The 22,294-nt window shown below is 41.5% G+C and overlaps 2 protein-coding genes across 2 annotated transcripts in view; both read right to left on the bottom strand.

The window, feature by feature from the left end:
- Positions 1–13,838, bottom strand: part of nck1b (NCK adaptor protein 1b) — a 29,365-nt gene extending 15,527 nt beyond the window's left edge. Inside the window, exons 1-3 of the mRNA XM_061093722.1 lie at positions 13,660–13,838; positions 1,741–1,794; positions 914–1,154 (exon numbers count right to left, since the gene is read on the bottom strand). Of these exons, the coding sequence (XP_060949705.1) occupies positions 914–1,139 (226 nt within the window). The 5' untranslated portion in view covers positions 1,140–1,154; positions 1,741–1,794; positions 13,660–13,838. The remainder of the gene's footprint in view (positions 1–913; positions 1,155–1,740; positions 1,795–13,659) is intronic.
- A 3,122-nt stretch (positions 13,839–16,960) lies between these two features.
- slc35g2b (solute carrier family 35 member G2b) lies at positions 16,961–18,211 on the bottom strand. The gene has a single exon (XM_061094235.1). The coding sequence runs from the start codon at positions 18,209–18,211 to the stop codon at positions 16,961–16,963; it is 1,251 nt and encodes a 416-aa protein (XP_060950218.1).
- Positions 18,212–22,294: the final 4,083 nt, after the last annotated feature.

The raw sequence follows: 22,294 nt of genomic DNA, 5'->3' as shown, positions 1-22,294 counted from the left end.
AAGATCCTCATATTATATTCAAATACATGAGAAAAGTTATTAAAGACGTCATAGGCAAATCGAACACCAAGCTGTCTGGATGGACGCCAGTGGTCAGAGAGATTGTCCCAAATTATCCTGAGTCTTTCATCAAAGAGAATGGCACTAGGACAAATGGTAACCTTGGCTTACATACACAGTTACGTGTGGCTCGCTCCTGGCATTACAAAGCCCTTGGCAAATGGCAGTGCCCAGAAATATTACTGCTGTGTTGACAGGGGAGATGACACCTGTGCCGCAACAATTCCAGTCATGATATAATGAGCAGGATCAAATCCTCTTACACACAAACAGAGAGTGGAGATATTTAGATTAGCTGACAGTGAACAGATAAGCTCGTTTTTGTTAATGCCACAAGTTGCTAAACTAAAATCCAATTTGTATTAAAAGTTTAAATCCAGAAAGAATGTGACTGTCTTACCTGAGCAAATGCTCTGTCCACTGACTTTAAACACTAAACTGTTAACACTCCTGTCACACACTTAGTCTTCACTTCAAGTGCACTGTGAGAAAAAGGAAAGGGGCTTACAGTGTTCCAACCAATCAGACATCAGCCTGAGACCATCTTCCGGTACAGTGCAATGAAATACCACATCTATGTGGTCAAAACAACCGAAACTAGAGCAGACAAAAAAGAGCTCCGTAACACGGTATTATGTGGGTTCACGTGCATGAAACATAAAGTAAAGTTGGCCTAGATATAGAGGAGGTGAAAATGTGTTCAGAGCAAATACCTGCGTGTCAACTGGAATTGTTTGAGTTTCTAATATCAAAATAAACAAGGACTTAGGAGAGAGTAAACATGAACATGGTTTCTGGCCTATGATTATTGAACAAGTAGAACTGAGGAAGCCATAACAGATTGTTTTTTTACCGAGTGTATCTTTGAGGTTCTTGACAATCGACGCTTTCCTGGCACTGTTTTTTCTCTCCACGTAGTTGGACGGCACGAAGCCTGTTTTGTTGGTGGCATTTCGAACCCTCCACCAGGACTTGGAGTCATCGAGGAGCCACAGGCGCTCGTTTTTCTTGATGTCTAACTCCTGGTCCTGCTGGGCCATGTAGTCAAACTTGGCGATGACAATCACCTCTTCCGTCATCTTGCACTCGGTTCACTGATCCAGAGCAAAAGAGAAGACGGGAAAAGTGAATATTTTGCATTATAGACAATTTCAAGAAATTTATTAGCAAAAGGTTCTATTCCACAATGAAATCCTGGCCATTGTTTCACACTGTAAAGATTGACATGACCTAAAAGTGAATAAAAAGTGTCTCAATTGCCAAGTTATAAACCCTGACTCCTCCATGTTGGTGAATGGGACATGGGCTAAACTAAAAAGGTTCTCAGAGAGGGTATCTTTCATTTTAGGTAGACATCACTATCACACCTCCACATCATGTACGCCCCAATGACAATGGCCTCACAGGGTTTCGCACAGGAAACGGGGTCATTGTAGGTGAGGTGCAAGGTGTTTTTTTACCCACATCATGTTGCAATAATGACAATTCCGTTAACTATATAAACATAACCAAGAAATTAACGCAACTATGTACTTTTACTACTGTTCTAGATCCTCTCTGTCTGCACAGCCCTTATACACATGTTATTGTTTAGCTGTGCAGTTTGTTTCAACTCTAATGATTAGGAAAGAGATGCACCAAAAGTAAATTTAGAAACTGTTTGGAAATAGCGAGCTGTACCTGTACTGCATCAAAGCTGAGAACTTCCAAGGGCTCCGATACGTCTCTGCTGACCTAGAAACAGAGCACAAACAAAGCAGAGGAATTACAGATTGATTCTGCTCAAGGTTTTTCTCCATATTTCTTAATAATGCATAGAATAATGTATTATTGTGTTTGTGTCTTAACTGTTACACACAGCCCCGCCACTCACTATGTAGTAATGTCATAACAATGGGCCAAGAAACAGACAGTGTTGTCCAAATATAATACAGCTAGGCCAGAACGCTGATGAAATGCCAGCTTCTGCTTCACAGTTTAGTCTCTTCAGATACAATCCCGCTCCACCACCAATTGTATTCTTGAAATAACAGTTATAAATTACTATTCTTCTCAGTCTTCAACACTGAAGTCTGCCAGAGACTAGAGCGCTAATCTCTCAGTATCGACATTCTTCCTGAATTTATAGACGGGATGATTTCCTCTCAGGAGCAGTCCAACGATTGTCAATTGTGTGAGGCATCAAACATGATCCTTCAAGACGGGAAGATGGCAAAAGATTACTGGAAAAGGGAAGTAAAAAAAAAAAGAAAAGAAAAGGGGGGTGCTGTGCGTCAGCAGGGTGGATACGTCACAGAGAAAGGCTCTCGCTGAGCACTAATGATGGAGGATATTATCTTATATTTAGCTATGGCCTATAAATATATATCCCAAGTGAGCAGTCTATATTCAAATGCTGTGATTGTGGGAACTACATTGAGACTCCACTGCTGCGATTCACTGGAAGATGGCAAAAAATTATGACTTGAGAGTACTGTGAACCACAAGCATAACTTATTCATGTTCAACAATGAGCACATTCAGAACAGCTGGTCTTATGACCCATGCAGCTATCAGCACAGTCAGGCTATGCTTGGGTTAATACTGCAGTCTCAGGTCAGCAGTGAGGGAGGGAGTTTGAGAGGCTCCACTGAAGCTGCTGCTGAGCTGCTCTGATGTCATGGGAGTGGATGGAGTTTCACCTTCGCCCCCCCCTCCGACTGACTTTAGGGACCAGACACTGACCTCATTGATTGAGAGCTCTTGGTTTTTTTATTTGAAGCAGCAGCGTGTAAGTTTCAGCTGCAGCTGGCCTTGAGATAGGCCCACAACCTGATCTTAGGCAAACATGGGGAGAATAGGGAGGTCAAGCTAACGACTCGGCAGCACCAAGAGCAGTAGAATAAACAATACATGAGCATTAAAGTGACAGCCGGTGGTCTGTCCCTTCATAAAACAAGTATGAAGATGACAGTGACACATCTCATGACTCGCCATTTATGGATAAGAGCAAAGATTGTATATAAGGATGGACGACATGACAGCTCCCAAAAATAAATTATATTGATATCCCCCTGATGACTGGCTTGAGTCATAAACCCCACCTCCTCGATGAAAGTGGATTGAACCAAAGCACAAGTTAAATAAATTAGTAGTTCAGATTATCACACTGACGTAGAAGAGTTTCATTTTCCTGTAAATTTAGATTTAATTAATTATTTGAGGCTATAGAAATGGGATCAAACAGCATGATTGACAGTGGAAACTAACAAGCATGTGCATCTGGGGGACTTTGATGCTAGTGCAGTCTCTAGCTCCAGATGATGCAAGTTGCCAGCACATATCTAGGATTGTATGGATTCATTTTTATTTTCAGCAGGAGGAAGTTGAAACCAAGAAAAGTGTAGGCCCCAAAGCTAAAATGTAATTCCCCTTAAGGGATGCTGTTGACTTAACTTACCAAAAAAAAAACATCAGGCTGTATGTTGTGGTTTTATCTCATGGCATGTCATTGCCTGCTCCTTTTCCAGCCCTAATTAAATTAATGAACACTAGGAGGCATGTTAGGGAGCGGCACACAAAAACAAAGAGTGATTTAAAAAAAACTGATTTATTTTCCTCGAGTGCTGCCTCTTTCACCAAGACAAAGGCAACGATCCCTCCACTCCCTGGGCTGGGCTCTGTAACTGTCTGGCAAAGAGGCTGAGAAGTGAGTGTATGTGCTCTGTCTCCATTTACAACATCCCTCCCTGTTAATCTTTTTCCCAACTCTCCTGCTTCTCCCCAACCTGACAGAATCATCAGTGCAGGGCCTGTCCCTTTCCCACTTTCCCAGCTACCTACCATTTTCAGAGAACACATTGCATCCCGGGCTCACTTCCTTTAATTGCTGTCACCCCCCCGTGTCTAGGGTGGCTCGCCACTAAGTGCACATTAACACTGCGGTGACTTACGACGGTGCAGATGTGAGGGGAGGATCAAAAAGTTAGGCGACAGATGCTCGGGAGCTAATCACGCAGCTGCAGACTGAGCCAAGGCCGCTCGCCACTCCAAAGCATTAAACGCAAGGTCAGACAGGTCAAAAGGCTCAAATGGTGTCACATTCACGTCCACTGTGGGTCTCCGTTTACCCTGCTGCCTGGCAGAATTAACAGGTAGCCCAATCCATCACCACTGCCACCGCACACGATGGTTTTCGAGAGTATAGTTGAGAAAGTCTGATCAACGGTTCTGTTGTAGTCCACGTGACTTCACTTTTTCATCATGACACTTACTTCACTGAAATTTAACAAGAATTGCCGACTGAGGTAAATTTGGAAAAACACATTGTGAAATAGATTGTCACAGACGTGATGAATCATCCTTTCTCTTACCGATGTTTTGAAGAAGTTACTCTTCTTCTGAAAACAACATAGCTTCCAAAAATGAGCAAAAACAGGATCTGCATGTATGGGCTGTGTGGTCAACAAGAGCAACCATACTGGAGGGAATGGTAGACACGTGGTGAAACCTGGTGGCCAGTGAAGACTGGTGCTAACCACCTCACTGAGGCAGATACCCCTTGAGCCATTTCCCCCTTTCAATATTTAAAACTCATCTGCTGAAAGAACAGTAACATAAAGATTGTCCATTATTGCAATTAACTTTTAAATTGAACAAAAAAATTAAGGCAATTCAAGGCAGTAGATCCTGTAGTTGCTTCACAATAAGAGATTTCCAGGTTTATACCAGCAGTGTACCAGCAAAAGAATGTCCCTTTTGTGTTAATACAGTTTGAACAGCAGCTGACTTTGTTTAAGCTCTGATAACACAGCAAATAATAAAAGCATTATGTGTGATTATAACACTTAATGTTGATTTGCAAAAACTCCTATATTTAAAAAAAAGCTAAACTTTTCATTAGCGTATAATATCATCAGGACTTAAAGAAAGTTTCTTCGTTGAGTTGTTGTTGAGATCATTACTTATTTGAAGTTGCATCACATCACTATTTCATAAGTGATTGCATCAAAAAGCGGCAAACCCTTACATCTGAGAAAGTGGAACAATATTACATTCCACAATACAATACAATATTTGGCATTTTTGCTTTAAAAAAAATATCTGAACAAAACAGTGCATTATTTTGGATGTGATTTGTGTAAAAAAAATAAAACTTGTTGGTTAATGATAATACTATGAGACAAAATGGCTTCGTTAATTAGTGTTGAGCATATTTGTGTCTATAAATAGTACTTTATATGAATAGATTTTACTGTAAACTAGTAAATACCAAAGGATAATGTGTGTCCGTCTTATCTCCTGCCATAGCAGCAGCTGTGGGCCAGTGACAGGTCAACCAGTGTTACAATCAGTAACCCACTCGTGTTCTCAAGAGTGTCAACACTGATCACAAATGTTTCCCATCAGCAGACGACCGCCCATCCTTATCTGCGACTGTTCTCTAAACTGGTCAGGGATTTTATAGTAAGAGTTCAGCTAATACACTTCCACTAGTTCATAAATGTTACAGAAGCAACACTGCAACACTATCGAAACCACAACAACTGCGCATCAGTGGTTTAACGGAGATGCATCAGTGCAACTTTGCGAGTTCTTATGTTACTATGAAACAACAGTGACATGAGTTCACCACATCCTGCAGTGTACAGCTGCTGCCACAATCCCATGAGTATCTGCAGGAAAGAAAAAAAACACACACGTGCCGAAGACCTAGTCTAAGAGCACACCCAGTGGTCTATCTGGTAATACACGATACAGGGACACTATACAAGAATTGAAATGAGCTGGAAGGATTGGGAATAGTATTTTTTTTGTATTTAGTATTATGGTCAGTGAAGATGCGTGTTAATGGCCCTGATTTTATTCACCAGACTCACATGAGAGGTTGTTAGGAATTATATCACAACAAGTGGATACTGTATAATCTAAACAAACGCGTCTCTTCACATCGAGAGCAAATAATGTATCGCTGCTCGGCAGGATTGCTGAGGCACTGAGACAGCAACAGCATGAGCTCACAGAGGCAGACAGAGTAACCTAATCCCTGTGACAGCCTGCTAAAATCACAGGGCTCTGCTGCCTTCTGGAATGTGCTCTGTATGCTCGCTGCTCGCTCAGCCCCTCTAGCTCGGCTGCACTTCCTCCAGCTTACACCAAAACGTACATTTTAGCCTCGGGCAGGACTCCTCCGCCGGACGGACAGTGCCGGACGGCGACCGGCCGATGAATACGCGCTTGTGCTCTTTTTCTCTCTCTCTCCACATCGAACGGCGGTAACTAAAAACCATGAGACTGCATCTCACCCCAGCTGTCCTAGATTCTCTCAAAACAAAACAGCAGCATAGCAGCAAAGGGTCATGGGAGACTTGGCAGGCCAGCTGTGAGACAGGAAATGTGGACACAAAGGTGACCGGATGATGGGAAAGTGATGCAATCTGACGGAGTGCAGGGTTGACCCCTGAGTCCAGATAACCTATCTTTTCTTTGCATTGATACATGTAATGCATCTCATTTTAAGAGGCAAGTCATGTCTAGGATTAGAGTAGACTTAAACAATGGCATTTCAGGAGGAATACAGCACTTTCCTAGAATCATATTAAAACCTAATTAAGGACAGAGGGGCCTCTTCTGTTTGGGCTGTACATATAGGCTCATGACTGTGTGAAAGCAGTTGGTTATCCACCCCTCGGGATCACCCTCAGTAGTTGGGAATGGCCTAAAATAGACCGTGGCTCATGTCCTTTGAGAATTGCCAGAGATTTTCTCTCATAGCAACAACCAACACCAAAAGTTTCAAGCCTCATTTTAGGACAACTGCACATCAGACGGTTCCCTCTTTGTGAGAAGCGTCCACAAATGTCACAGTTTGAAACAGAGCAATTTAGACACTGAATGCAAAGTCTCGGGTCAGGCCACTCTGACTAACAGTACAGATAACTCATTCTAAAAAGTAATATTTATGAAGCTCGGGGGGATCTAATCTAGAAAAATATGCATAACCTAAAGCCTCTTTTCCTCTTTGAGAGCTAAGTGTAATCAGCTTCAGTTCACAAATCTGCGGGATGGACTGAAAGCGTCAGCACCCACACGTAGAGGATATTCATGACTCAATATAAATAATCACAAAACTGTCCACTATGCAAATAAAGCAAATAAACAAACGTAACTGAAAAGGGTTTCCACTTCCCCATGTTCACCTCCCAACTCATTATGGCTGCATATTCTCACATTTCACAGGCCTGGAGCTGAATGTTACTGTCAAGCCAACAGTGAGACAACACTGATGAATTCAGTCGCCGTTTCTTTTTTAAAGAGATGCCACACAGTATAAAGCGGTTGACAATAACACAATTATAGCAAAAAATATCTGCGACTAACAAATATCTAATTTAGTCATCTGAAGGTTGTTTTTTCGCTGTAGAAATAGATTGTGGTTGATAAAAGCAAACCGAAGTCGTGCATTTGTGGCTTTGTATTACATCTGATTGCTGCATTGTATCGTTTCATATTACTGATGCATTTTAATCATGGGTTATTTAGTTGTTTTTAATTGCTGTTTATTCACTTGTTTTTTTTAATCTGCTATAGTGTGTTAATCACGGGTTTGTTAAAGTTTTGTATAATACAAATTATGTATCCATTGATATTTAATAATACAAGATATGTAATTTTATGTCAGTTTTTTTGTAGTTTTTATACAGAACACTTTTGCAGTATTCTGTCAGTTGATTGATTCACACTGTCTAATATTCTGTAATAAGAAGAATAACATTCCAACATAGACGCCCATCTTTCACTATACATTAACAGTACAATATTCAATATTATATAAAGTAGCTGTGTAGAGGCAAACATTTGGAATTGTGAGACTAACTGAACATGAAAGGGGATCATCACCTCCTAATCATATATGACAGCACATTACATAACCAATTTGCATGTAAAGAGCCAACAATGTATTGATGTATTACATACAAAAGAATTGAAAGAATAAACGGAACATAAGCCAAACACAACAAACCAATTAGCACCTATTAATTGCAGAATGCTGTACCTCTTCTCTGTAAACAGATACCAAGCAGAACACAATACCTCTGTGAAAGGAATCCGTTTCCTCAGACCACACCTACATCAGCAGAGCCTACACATCCGTACTCATACCCTGCTGCTGCCAGTTGTTGTCCTTGATGGCCTTCTTGCTTAGAGTTATCAGGTCCGATGGCCACATCCAAGCTATATGGGATCAACAGCGAAAGCGAAATAAACTTTCATCGTGTTACCTCACCAATTCTGCGAAGTTCAGGGGTTTTCACAATGACTAATCCAAGTTTAAAAAGCAGAAGCATTCCAAACATCCAGTACTACAGTGTGATAGGCAGGTTGTGTGGTTTGGTCCTGTGTGTTGTCAGGAAACTTAACAACTATTAGCTGCATTAAGAAGTCAGCAAAACAGATGATGGCACACAATGCCCTGGTAGCTGTATTCCTCCTTGCAACTGCACTCTTCTGGAATGAGTTACTGTTTCAGTCAAAATATCAGATCATTTGAAAACCGCATGATAATAATTCCAGACAGCCAGTGCCAGAGCAATGAAATGGATACACCATCTTAGAATTTGTATATCCTGGCAAATATGAGCCCAAGGGTGCTGTCACAATAGGACTGAACAAGCCACTTGGGACATTAGTCTGAGAGAGCCACGTGTTTGGACTTGTCCATGAGCATTTCGAGTGCAGGAGGCATTCCAGATTGCACGGTGATGCCACAAAAATCTGAAGTGAGTGCAAATCAGCGACAAATAAGACAACATTTCTTAGACAAACTCCCACCTCTGTGCGGCCTGACTTACATACACATATTTTAAACATTGGGAGGACTGTTCTTGATTTTCTCATAGAATTTAACCTGAAGCCTTCAAGAGCACCGGTAGAACATTTCAACTTTGGCACCCCCAAGTGATAGTGTCCCACATGACACTGGCAGATGACATGTCCACTGCAAAGGACAAAACCTGTCACAGCAATGTGAATGGGAAAGTGGAGTTTGCTCAGTCACAGAGTCCAATTACAAACATGACTGCTATCAGCCATGGGGGTTCGGGTAGCCAATACTGAAATTAAGAAGTCAAAAATGTCATACACATCTATTTGCAATGATTCCTAAGATGGCATTTTCAAACCATTACAACAAAGAAATGTAATTGAAGCTCGACAATTTTACAGATTATTTACATTACAATTACATTAATTAGAAATAACTTTCATTCGAAATAAAATACCGTTACTAAATAAAACACTTTATATTATATAAAATGTGAACATGAATACACATCTTGTGTATATTGGTGCATATTACCAAAACAAATGCTATGATAGGGGTTGATAGGTTTTGTGAAAGCCAAGCATCAGCGGATGTGTGCCTAAGTGATAAGTCGGTCAGGCTCTAATCATATGAAGCCACCATTTAAAGGTTTTAATGGTTTTAATGGTTCTTCAAATGTGACCAACAACAGTGATGACAGGACCACAGACTCAAAGACTGGCTTAGATGTTTCCTCATAGGATAACTTGTCATACAGTTTCCGTTAAAAAGTATCAAGAGAAAACAGGCAGGGATCAGACAGTGAGAGAAAGTGGTCAGATTAAAAAAACGAGTGAAGCCTCAGGGTCAAAAACCATCTATAGGCCTCCAATTTCATATTATGTGATTTCAGATCCTAAAGTAGAGTTTCACTGCAGCCTGTGGCCAACAATGTGGTGGAGTGAAGTAGACTCGTCGGCTACACCTACTGTTTGTTCAAAATATTCACACTGAATATCTAGAAGACAGGCCCACTAAATATAGCTTCAGTGAATCACAGTGTGACTGTTCTTCACAAGTCATCTTTCATGCACATTTCTAAGAACATATTTTGAAAATATTGCTTTTTTTGGGCCATTGATACACAACTACTTCTGTCATCACAATGACAGCTGTGGTTAAAAGTGCACGCATCCTCATTTTTATTTCTGCCAAAACCACGGAACGAAAAAACCCCGAATCATAAAGGGCTAATAAAGAAGAACTCCACTTCTGAGGAACTCAAATCTCTCACTCCGAATGAGAAATGTTTTAATATCATAAGACTTACCCAAGTAGGGAAGAATATCGTCATACTTTGTACCACTAACTTTGCTTTCGCACACATTTATAGTTGAACATGGCTTCATAGATCAGGTCTGTTTGATTCTGATAACAGAACATAAAAAAAAAATAAAGGAGCACTTATTCTTTTTTCTGCCCCTGGTTCCTCCTGCTATTTGCACCTTGATAACAAGTTCCTTTTCCAACAGGTGACCTGAGCCAACATATAAAAAGTACCTTTGTCGGTGACTGTTCAAATACGTCTAAATGCATGGGCAGTCAAATGCAAACGTGTAAGACAGAAACAAAAGAAAGAAAAAATCATGACAGAAAATGAGGAAATGGAAAAGAGCTTGAGCAAAAATTGAGATGAGGGAGATAACAAGAGAGAAGAGACATGATTGCAGAAGCAAATTCCCCCTGTTTCTCAAATACCTAAGCCTAAAGCTGACTAGATTCCCGTGGTTGTCATTTGGCTAGGAACATTTTCAGCCATATTAGTTTTTGGCCATCAGGAAAATGCACAGTTGGTATTTTCCTCGAGGCTGCGGGGACAGATTTGGCTGCTGGAGGCCAATGGTAGCCGTAGCCAGGCACTGTCTTCTACAAAACAGGGCTCATCGCTGCATATTCATGAGATTACACTGTCGAAACATCCAGATAGGTTGCTGTAAGAATGAACCCAAGTCAACAGGAGCTAGGAATAGGACACAGATAACAAGTAAATAGGGCTACAGGGGCTAGAGTTAGCAATCCTGAATGTGAACTATCGTCAGCCTCCAAGGAAATCATGCTGGAAAGCAGGTTTCCACCATTTCCCTCCCTTCAAACTGTGGCTAGCTCTCTCTCCGACTCCCACAGAGAGGAGAGCTACAGCGAACCAAATGTCTCTCTCCCCCTCTCACCTCCCTGAAGCCTTAATGAGAGACTGTGAAGAGTTCTGTCAGTGTGACAATAATTACAGAAACTGTACTATTCAGCAGCTGCAAAAGACCCCCCTTTGGAAAGACACACATGCTACACCTCTTAAAGCAATTCAGATCTAACTAACCACCCATTTTAATTTAAGAGTTGGGAGATATAACGCTGAAATCATGGACATCTGACAACTTTCAAGCTTTGTACCAGGTTACACAAACATAAACCACAAGAGCTGGCAAACAGGTAAACAGATTTACCGCCCATTGTGATGCCGGGGCATGACATTTACTCAGGCTTTGGTCGTGTAAGGTAGTAACAATATTAGGAGATAAACAGAGGGTGCGAAATATCACAAACCTGTCCAAGAAAAACAGAACTGATGTCACTTGCACAGTAAATGAATCGTTATACTGCTTTCCCTAGATTGAGGGGGTATAGTGGTTTCTCTACTTCTAAGCAGACATTTTTCTTTGGTTTAATATCACCATAAACATGGCTCTGGAGCTGTAAGTCAGGAGAAATAAGACATCAAAAGACATATTTATTCTCTGTAATGTGAACACGGATGTTGACGACTAAAGCCACAGCATAAGTGTGAAGACATGGTCTAAATACAGGCGCCATTTATGGTTCTTTGCAACAGGAAATCACAAGGTTAATGATACGAAAAGACTGTGAAATAAGAGGATATATATGTTCCTGCTAGGATGCAGTTGTTTGGAACAAAACCATTTCTCAAGTAAAAAAAATAAACCAAACAAACAATCTAGTGCCAATTTGTCAGTGTTCAAATTATTTTTGTTTAATATCACTGTAAACAGAGCTGCCGGCCAGAAAAGATGAGAAATCTGAAGACATGTCTATTCTCTATTCTTTAAGGCAAATCAGGAACACGGTAAAAACTGCTATGAAGGTGACGGGCAAAAAAGGACCATCGTTCCCATCAGAACATCCAGGAAGGTTCTATGGTCAGACTGTCTCACAGGAGCGATAACTACCCGTCACACACTCTGGTCTCTGGATTTGAACGGTTTCCTTCAGGTAGACATTACAGAGCCTATACATCTATCAAGCACACTACTCAATAAGGAAACATGTTGATTCAACCATGTATCTGAATAACCTTTGCACTTTCTCTGCCACATTTTACATTCTTTTAGCGTTTTATCTTTAAGTATTTTTAGGACAGATGCCATATTCAACTCACTTTTACTCTGCATTAATATTATGGGTCTTACACTATATGTTCTTGTTGACTGTTTTTGGTTGTTTGTTGCACGATGTACTGTTCTGCAGCTGCTGTAACACTTTGGCCCTCGAAAAATTGCCCCATGGGAACAATAAAGTATATTTGATTTGATTTGAAATTACCCCTAGGGATAATCCAGAAATCCATCAATCACCCTAATTTCAAGGTGACTGAATAGTTTCCATTAACATATTATAAACTAAATTAATTGTCTCATGCAATAACTAGGTAAACCAATGATGGAAATGATCCCTAATGCCAGTACATCAACTTAAGGTCATTTTAGTGTTTGCACTTTCTCTGCCACATTTTAAACCCTTGTTTTTAAGTTTTTCATCTTTTATGCAATACATCCTTTCAACGTTTTATCTTTAAGTGTTGTTAGGACAGATGCAATATTCAACTTACTTTTATTCTGCATTATTATTCTGGGTCTTACAAGGTATGTCCTTGTTGACTGTTTTTAGTTGATTGTTGCACGGTGTACTGTTCTGCTGCTGCTGTAACACTTTGGCCCACGAAAAATTGCCCCATGGGGCCAATAATGTATATTTGATTTGAAATTACCCCTACGGATAATCCAGAAATCCGTCCATCACCCTAATTTCAAGGTGGCTGGATAGTCCAATTTACATTTTATAGACTAAATTAATTGTATCATGCAATAACTAGGTAACCCAATGACATAAGGTCATATTAGTGTTCAGCCCAGACGTGATGGATTGAATACAATAACCATTTTCGTTTCTTTGACACCATAAGAAAATCCTAAATTAATACGAGGGGCATGACCACATCACGACTGAGGCCAGACTGGATTGAATCAGTGCAGCGACACCCACTACGAGCTGTGGTTGAATTAAAAAGCATCAGTGACTACATTGTGGCTGCAGTCAAACAGAAGACACTGTTTGTCGAGCACTGGGGCGTCCTCTCCGTCTCCAGCCCCGGGGACAGAAACCGCACATTTGTTTAAAAGGCTCTGCAGCAGCTTTAATTGGGAGCTTCTTCTTCTTCTTCTTTTTTCCCTTCCACCTTCTGACTTGACAGCGTGTCAGAGCTACCTACACTTAGCCCGAGGGGGAAACCTGCCCTGGAGGAGGGGGGGTAACAAACCAAACATGTCGGGTCACCAACCGTTAGCCGGCCGGGGAGCAGTGTGTGTGTGGCGGCTGGTCGTGTTGGCACAGACTGGTTTTGTCCCAGTTAGCCGTTAGCCCCCGGAGCGCTAACGTTAACGGGTGAATTGGAGGTTAGCAGGAGGCTAGCCTGTAGCTGCGGTTAAGGAAGGGGGACGGTGGGTAGTCAGAGTGGTTCGCCTTACCTGCTAGCTCCGGCTCCTGGTGGTGGTGGTACTGGTGGTGGTACTGGTGGTGCTGGTGGTCGCCACCTCTTCTTCTTCCTCCCCCCGGGGCAAATACTCAACGTCACGCAAAACGCCCGAGTGGTCTGTGGAGTGTTAGCCTAGCAGACGGTTAGTGTTCCATCCCGACTCGCTAGCCTAGCTTCCTCCCCGGTGGAATAGCATTTCTGTGCCACAGCATGTCACTGCTCCGCGGCGCAGCTAGGCTAACGAGCTAGCTAGCAGCGGCAGCTACACAAGCTGTTCCCACCACAGGTCCCGCCCCTGCTCGCGTCCGATTGCCCGCGGCGGACGGGACTCCGCTCTGATTGGACGGCGCCGCTGTCCGTCGACGGGCACTGCAGCTGCTGATGTTTCATGCTGTGAAGAGTCAAGATAACAACTGAGTGTGAGAGGAGGAGAGAGAGGTTTCTTATTGTTTAGAGAAGTGAATCAATAGAGCACATTCAGAACATGCAGAGCTGCAGCACAGGAATAAAACAAATGCTAAAAATTCAATAAAATAACAACTATGGACAATCAAAACCCTGATAAAACATAGTTCTTCATTTCGAAAACTAAAAGCTACAATAAATGAATTTACTGTTTTTTATATTAATGTATTTTATATCAATATATTTCTTTCATATTTCTATTTTTATTATAATTCTATTTTATTCTATTATATATGTATAACTCATACCTTCACTTGCTCTCTTGTTTGCCTCGTTTTGCATCTGCTGATGTGACAAGTTCATTTCAATACCTTATCTCACCTCAACCGTTCAGTGTGTAGAAGGTTGTGGTTAAGTTGCATGTTGCAGCTGAATGCCCCTCACCTCACCCTCCCCATCCAAACACGAAAGGGAACCTGTGGAAGCCCTCAGATGTCATAAAGACTCAAAAAGTGTTTAGTTTGTCCAGTCTGGGATAATGTTAAAAAACATGGTCTCCTCTGTAGAGATAACACACTCCTGATTTAAATATAAAGTATTTAAATATAAAGGGCCCATTCTAGGGTGAAGGAAAGAACAATTTGCACAATCTAGATGAAACACAGTAGTGAAAACATCACTAGGATCATATTATATTCAGTTTCTGCAGATGCATCCCTTTCACCTAAATCTTACTCACTGGACCTTTTATTTGTCTCAGAATCAGCTGTCTGAAATAAAAGTTGCATTCAAAGCCTCTTCCACACTGACTGGAAAAATGTGGGAGTGAGTGAGCACAGGTCTCATGCTGTATAGATTAAATAACTTTGTATTTTTAAAGGTAAATAAATGTAAGGAAAAATGTGATAATGAACCTGTAGATAAGCATACACTATAAAGCATGTAAAGAGCGTATGGACTCAAATGATGAACAGGGGCATATCTAGAATAAATGAAACGTTATCTAGTTATCTTGGTGTTGACAAACGTTTTGTGAAAATGCCCTGTCATCTGCACGATGTAAAACACACACACAATAACTGATCATCAGATTCCATTCTGGCCCCTCCTGGGAAACAATGCTCGGTCTAATAAACATGTCTGTGGTGAGGAGAGTGAGAGATGCAGAGTAATTTGGAAGGTTGTGCAGCTCTCTGCAGGATGCAGTCTGTTTCCTGCTCAAACAGATGGGGCTCTACATCATATTCTGCTCTCTGCACCCAAAACCCTCTCACAATATTATATAATGCAACACGTGTAGTGGAGGGTAATCTCAGTTCATTTACCTTTATATTTTGAAAAATAAACTTTTGCGATTGGCCCTGGTGTTTTAAAAGAGAAACAAGATTAACAGACAGAATATATTTTCTAAATAAAACAGAGTTTCACATTATTATTGTTTCATGATGTTGGATCTTCCCCTGTGGGTCTTAATGATAGGAGCTCATAGTTTACTCACTATTTGATTTCACTGCAAAATAATATTTGAATGCAGAAGCATATCTTGTTATGAGTGTGGTTAAAACCGCAAGCCTTACTACTTCCTCTTTATGTGTAAATATATTAAATGGTCAATGTGAATACACAGTGTGTGCTATCAGCTTATTGGTCAAATATGTCTGGTCTGCTTACTGTATGAAAGGGGTTTGGATGATTTGTGTTATAAAAATGTGTTATATTATTCATCACTAGATACACCCTTAATTACCTCCATAATTTAATGTAATAAGGCCTTAGCTTATTTGTTCCATCTCCAGCCCTCAGAGCAAATGGTTTGTGAATGCCACCTGCTGGGCTGTTGGTGCAACATACATGTTGTGTCACTTCTGAACATGCAACATGTCCTCCTCCATCCCCTCTGCATCATCATTTTGTTCTTATTTCATACCATCACTGTTGCTTTGCCTCAGGGAATCTGCAGACACGGACTGCACCGACCACAGAGAAAAGGAAATGTTGCTGGTGAGCCGCTGAGTTGTCCGCTACAGAAAGAGCACATGGTCTCATGTTGTTAAAGGAGACTTTAATTCAATACAACGCACATGCCTCTGGCCATTAGCTTGAAATGCGTCTGAAAGCAAACAGAGGCAGCGGGCAGGGAAGTAATCACTGGTGTTAAGTATCAACCAGCTGCTGGGGTCACGACGTGGGCAAGAGGCAGCGAGAAAAACAAGGAAAAAAGTTGCATTTTGTGCACAAAGTATTGAGAGAAATTAAGGACAGATTGCTTGTTTTTCTCTGCACAAATAGTCTCGAGAAATCCACTCGTAAATCTATATATAATTTGTAGTGAGAACAATCTCAGCCCTCTGTCCCAGGACACGGAGGCAAGCAACAGATTGAGGGAAACAAAATCAATACCAGATGTTTTATAAAAAGTGGGTGGTATTTATTTTTATTCTTTCAATCCTTGTACGTAGTATGAATGAGTTCTGGGCTGACATTTACACAGTGTGACAAGTGTGGCAGCGTGACAACAGAGGGATGCAACACACCTCCTTGATGTCATGATTGTAAAAGGTGTATGTCAATAACACAATGTTCACACACTGCCACTCACAAGACCAGATTTCATATGATTTCAAATGTTTTTTTAACTGATTCCTCTTTTCTTTGCTGACATTTTGGTCTGTGACACAATTTGACATCAAAATCAGTATCATCGGGGGGAAATAGTCACCACGTTACATTTGTCTTTTATTTCACACACAAATATTAAGACATTAGTTACACAACTGGTACTCTTCCAACAACACAACAATACAAAATCATCAGAATCAAGACCCAGACATTCTTTAAATTGCACAACCAAGCAACATTGTAAACGAATAGACTTGACATATTGTAACTCATTTGATGGGGGAGTCCAGGATCTCTTGATAATCCTGCCGAACGGCCCTGCTCACCCTGTACAGCTTCACTCCTGTCAGGGTGAACACGCTGATCATGATGACCAGGCCGCCCATGACGTCGTAGACGGACGGGATCATCCTCAGGACAATGAGCTGGAGGAACATGGCAACCACGATCTCGAGGTGCTGCACGGTGCTGACTAAGGCTGGATGAAACCTGTTTAGAGCGTAGTATACTCCCAAGAACGCCACGGTGGAGCAGATACAGATCCCAATTAAATAGCCCCAGGTCTCCCCATCGAGAGGAATGATGGGCTCCTGCATGATAAACATGGTGGAGGCGCCCCACACGGTGCCTGTCCAGCCGAAGGTAAAGAGTGCAGTCCACATGCTCACGCGCTCCTTAATGGCTCTGTAGACGATCATGGAGAGGGCAGCTGTCAAACCGGCCACCACTGTCATTGTATAGCCAAAGGCCTCCTTCCAAAAGGTCAACCTGGACTTCTCCTCGTCCGCTACGTTCGGCACCATGACCAGACACAGACCAAACACGCTGCCCACCACCGTGACCACATCCGTGTAGCCCAGCCTCTCATCCAGGAGCAGGAAGGCCAGTATTGCGCTGAAGACTGTGGTAGAGGCACGCCACATGAGGGTGCCATTACTCGGGGGTACGATGGCAAAAGAGGTGTAGGCGCAGGTGATGGAGATAACGTTGCAGATGCCGTAGAAGAAGAGACGCAGGCGGTAGCCCTTAGGGCCAAAGGGGGCCTCGTGGTTGTAGAAGACCACCAGGATGGACAGCACTTGGATCACAGAGCGGATGAAGAGCAGCTCGAGGGAGGGCACTTTAGAGCGGTCGGCTGCTAAACGAGTAATCAGTGCCACGCAACCGTGAGCCACGGCGGCCCCAAATAAGGCCATCCAGGTCACCCTGGAGGCCAACACATTCGCCTCGCCGAAGCTCGCCAGCTGACCCCCGACCCCCTTGTCTCTTTGCACACTTGGCGGCTTGGGAGGGGTCTCCATGGTCCCAAAGAAAGTCCTGCCACCTTTGCTGTCTGAGACAAGTCTCTTGTCCACGTTAGCCTCCGCGAAGGCGCCAAATTCCTCGAAAGAGGGCGCATCATCGTACCCTTCATCGCCAGGCTGAGGAAAGTGAGTGGCATACTTCACACTCAATGCGTTTGGGTGAATCTTGACCCTCTTTTTGGATCCGTACTGGAGCGAAGATGCTGGTACATCCATGTTTCTTCAGGGTTCAGAAGGTGAAGTCTGAAAATGAAATCAAAATCATTAAAGTGTCATCGTAATAAAACAAAATAAATACATTCTTTCCCTATGGTCTGATTTAGTTTTGGACAAAAAACGATATTTTGGCTATTGGTTTCTTAATGTCCACCCTCATACACACACACACACACACACACACACACACACACACACACACACACACACACACACACACAAACATAAGTATACAGATGCTGTCAAAATCAAACACCTTCATGGACACAAGTGAACCTTAGTGTGTAACTTAGTGGAGGCTGTTTTGTGTTTCGTTGTTCTCAAATAACTCTGCGCTATTGAACAAGACTGCTCGGGCAATTGAATGATTGATTAATTCATCAATTATAAACTAATTGCTGTGGATCAAGGTGCAGGTCAGTTGTTTGCATATGAATGACTCGGTTGTCAATCATTGTCGTCAGTGTTGCCGGTGCAAAGGTAGGCCGTCCATTACCAAACAGGTACTGTAGGTCAGACTATTTTAACTACTTGTTGACTGGTTGCATGTCAGATTTATGGCATCCCTCATTAGCTGAAGGGATATATGCTCCCTTTGAAAAGTATTTTTTAGTATTTTTAGAATACAGTTTATTTTGATACACGGCGTGGCTGCTGCATTGTGAAGTTTATTTATATACACTTACAATTAGGGTGTTTGATCAGCTATTTTAAAAACACATTTTGATGTATCTCTGCCCTGCACACACATATATACCCTACAAGCTCATATAAGCAAAGCAGCAAACATTGTGAGGCTGATGCAGTGTGATGGGGATGAAATTACATAACAGGAAAAAAACACAGAGGGGATGATACACGAATGTGGGCCACTCATGAGATGAATGGAGTTGCACACCATCAAATAGCGACAAAAAATCCTGCGTGAAAGGGTTAAATGTATTGAATCGTTTTTAATGGTTCCTTCAGCCACGTGATATTTCTGACGTTTCAATTTTTTATGGGATTTGGTTTAAATACGCCAATGCACAATATCCTTCAAACTAAATTAATTCAAATAAACTTAAGATGAGAATCAATCCATGTAAAAAATAACATTTTTCGTATTTTAAATATATTTTTCTCCCATAGTCACATTCATTATGTCAATCCCATTAGACAAAGCATAAATCAAAACCACAAGGGGGCAGAGAGAGACGCTCTCTCGCCCTCTCTCCTCATGGACGCGGCTACTCCTCGTTTTGGGCACATTATTATTTTAACCTGATTATTCACAATAAACGACGTTAATGTGAGTCTGAAAGAAAAACGCTAATAAAAAAAAATCGCATGTGTACGATAGAGAGAAGAAGCTTCGAGCCTTTCAGAAAAGATCAAGATACACATGTTTTGCAGATGAAATTATTATTTTCAAGGAGGCACGGAGACTGAAAATAAAGAATAAAGCAAATAGTTTAGTTGAGGGTATAAAAATGACCCAAATAAGGCGTTTGCATTGTCGTAATAACTGAATGCAGCTAAATCAATCAGCCATAATGGGAATAAACGTCTTACCTTTTCTTCTTTGAATAGTCCCTGTTGATGCATGAACTCGGGTTCGTGTCATAAACAAAGATCTAGTTCTTGATCCCTGCGTGTGGTCAACTGCAATGTCTCCATCTTCCCCCCTCGAGTGGAGCGGCTCTTGAAAGATGCGTAATTTCTCCTCCAAGCTGTCGACGGGCGCAGCTCCTGCTCCTGCTTCAGCAGCTCTTGAGGCTGAAGCTGCTGCTGATGACGATGAAGATGATGAAGAAGAAGAAGCCGGGGAGAGTAGCAACTGTCACACTGTCACCGCCAGTGGTTTCTCCTCCTGCTCCTCCTCCTCATCAGGACTGCTTCCCACCTAGACTCATACTTCGTCATCCCTCAGAAGGGGAAAATGGATGTGCGTCGGGTTGTCGCTTTCATCATCTTCATCCTCATCATCATCATCATCGAGTTCATACAATTACAACCCGTCCACTTCAAGAGGAAGATTTGATTTCCCAGTCTGAAGTGATTATGCTGCATGAGAGGAAGAGGACGATTGCAATCATGTTCTGCCACTGATGTCAATTTAAAACATGCATTTGTTTAATTATACTTTTTGAGGTTGTAAACATATACAGCGTCATTATGGTACATTTCTGATTTATTAGCACGACTGCACTGTATTTGATTGGCCCAGGCACACTAATAGATAATGAGTGGTCTTGCTCATTTGCTTGGTGTACCAGCTTGAGGTAATTGGGATTCCCATAATCCTCTGTGGAATCCTCTCATTGCACCGACATGACACTCAAGAGGGTTGTTCTCTGTCTTCCTCCTTTCACTACATCTTCCTCTCTTTCCGGAGAACAATAAATTCATCTGTCCATCTTTAAATCACTTTCATATATTGACCTATTGTGCTCCAAGGACGGCTAATTCATCAATGCTGCGTGTGTGTGTGTGTGTACGTCTGTGTGCTGACTGCAGGTTGACGGAAGGCAGGCATAAATTAAATAAATTTATTGCTATTTCAAGATGGGGTGGGAGTTGAAAGCACTAAAATTAGATTGTTAAGTTTACCCCCTGGCAGTGCAACAGGAACGTCTGTAATATAGATCACACTGTCTCTGCCTCTGTGACATTTCTAGGATTTTAATTGGTAAATAGGTGATTTGTAATCCTGTAGCAATTAACACAGTGTCAACATTTACATTCCGCCGCTCAACATAAATCTGACAGCAGGGAGGATGAACTTTAAGAGGTATAATTGAGCAATTAGGTCTGGAAGAATTATAGTAGCGTATTAGTATTTCATTATCGTACGAACAAATTGCATAGTCAGCAGGTCAACTTTACAGCAGGTAAAGAGATAATGGCTTTTTAGTTTGCAATATTGGCATTAAATTATCTGCATGGAATTATCATACTACTACAGCTCATGTTCTATTTGAATATTTTGACATTTCGGGAAATTAAATTGGGTAGTCCGCAAAATGTCGCAATCACAAAAAGTGCAAATGTCCGGATCATGCAGGCAGTAATAGACCTAGCCGATAAACTCCACTGCAGAAATCACGTGTTTTCTGTTTACAGCACATCGACACTGGCGTCGGCCCATATCACTGAAAGCTGTTGAATTTTTTTGCTGAAAGTGAGATGGTTAAAAATTGATACCACACCCACGCTTGCCGTTAAATACGATGCTACAGCCAGAGGGCGGTTAGCTTTAGCTTAGCATCAAGAATGAAGGCAGGATTTAACAGCCACTAGCATCATCTGTACAGGTCATTAACTGACATTACATATCATATGACATATGCAGATATTAGAAACAGAGAGAAGCTTGAAGAATCTTTATGCTAAGATGAGCTTCTGACCGTAACTTTATTGTTTTATGGGAAAAACCTGAGAATGGTCTGATTAAAGGTTCTATGTTTTAACTATATCAGTTATCATATTATCATGTCAAATGTTTAAGGTTATAACGTAATACTGCACAGCAATATGCTTGAAGGGAAAACTTCTGTTTTCCACCAAATCTGACTTGAGGTAGGTATGAAGCCGTAACATGTAGATCCACTCTCTCTACTACAGGAATAAGTCGAGAGAGTGAAACAGAATAATAAGGAAAAAAACATAAACTCCAAATTGCTTCACGGCTCATTGAACCACATTGAAAAAATATGCATAATGGCTCCATAAGTATTTCATGGAGCGCTCTGACGATTGAAGAAATGACTGCAGAAGAGGAGGTAACGGGGGCGAATGTGGGAGATTTTTTATTCCCTCACTTAACAAGGGAACGAATCCGCCCTATTAAACATCTCCGGGGACATGGAAACACATTAAGGGTTCCACAATCCTGACTACACAAGCTTAAGATAAAAGCATATCGATTGTGCTGCATGGTCAGCTCGAAAGTAGACAGAAACCAATATTTGTACACATACCACATTTTGTCTGATCTTGAAGAAAAGTGGAAATTACTGTGATTTATAGTAGATTCAGTGATGGCTGAGCTATAAATCCTTACCTTGCTCTTTGACCATTACCTTACATGCTTCGATCTCT

Source organism: Limanda limanda, chromosome 20 (genome assembly GCF_963576545.1).
Source record: "Limanda limanda chromosome 20, fLimLim1.1, whole genome shotgun sequence".
NCBI lineage: Eukaryota > Metazoa > Chordata > Actinopteri > Pleuronectiformes > Pleuronectidae > Limanda > Limanda limanda.
The sequence above is the reverse complement of the archived record's forward strand: the minus strand, read 5'-3'. Positions and strand labels throughout refer to the sequence as shown.

Bases quoted from the DNA above. Each gene is read 5' to 3' on its own strand.
- slc35g2b (XM_061094235.1), bottom strand. From the start codon at position 18,211: ATGGATGTACCAGCATCTTCGCTCCAGTACGGATCCAAAAAGAGGGTC.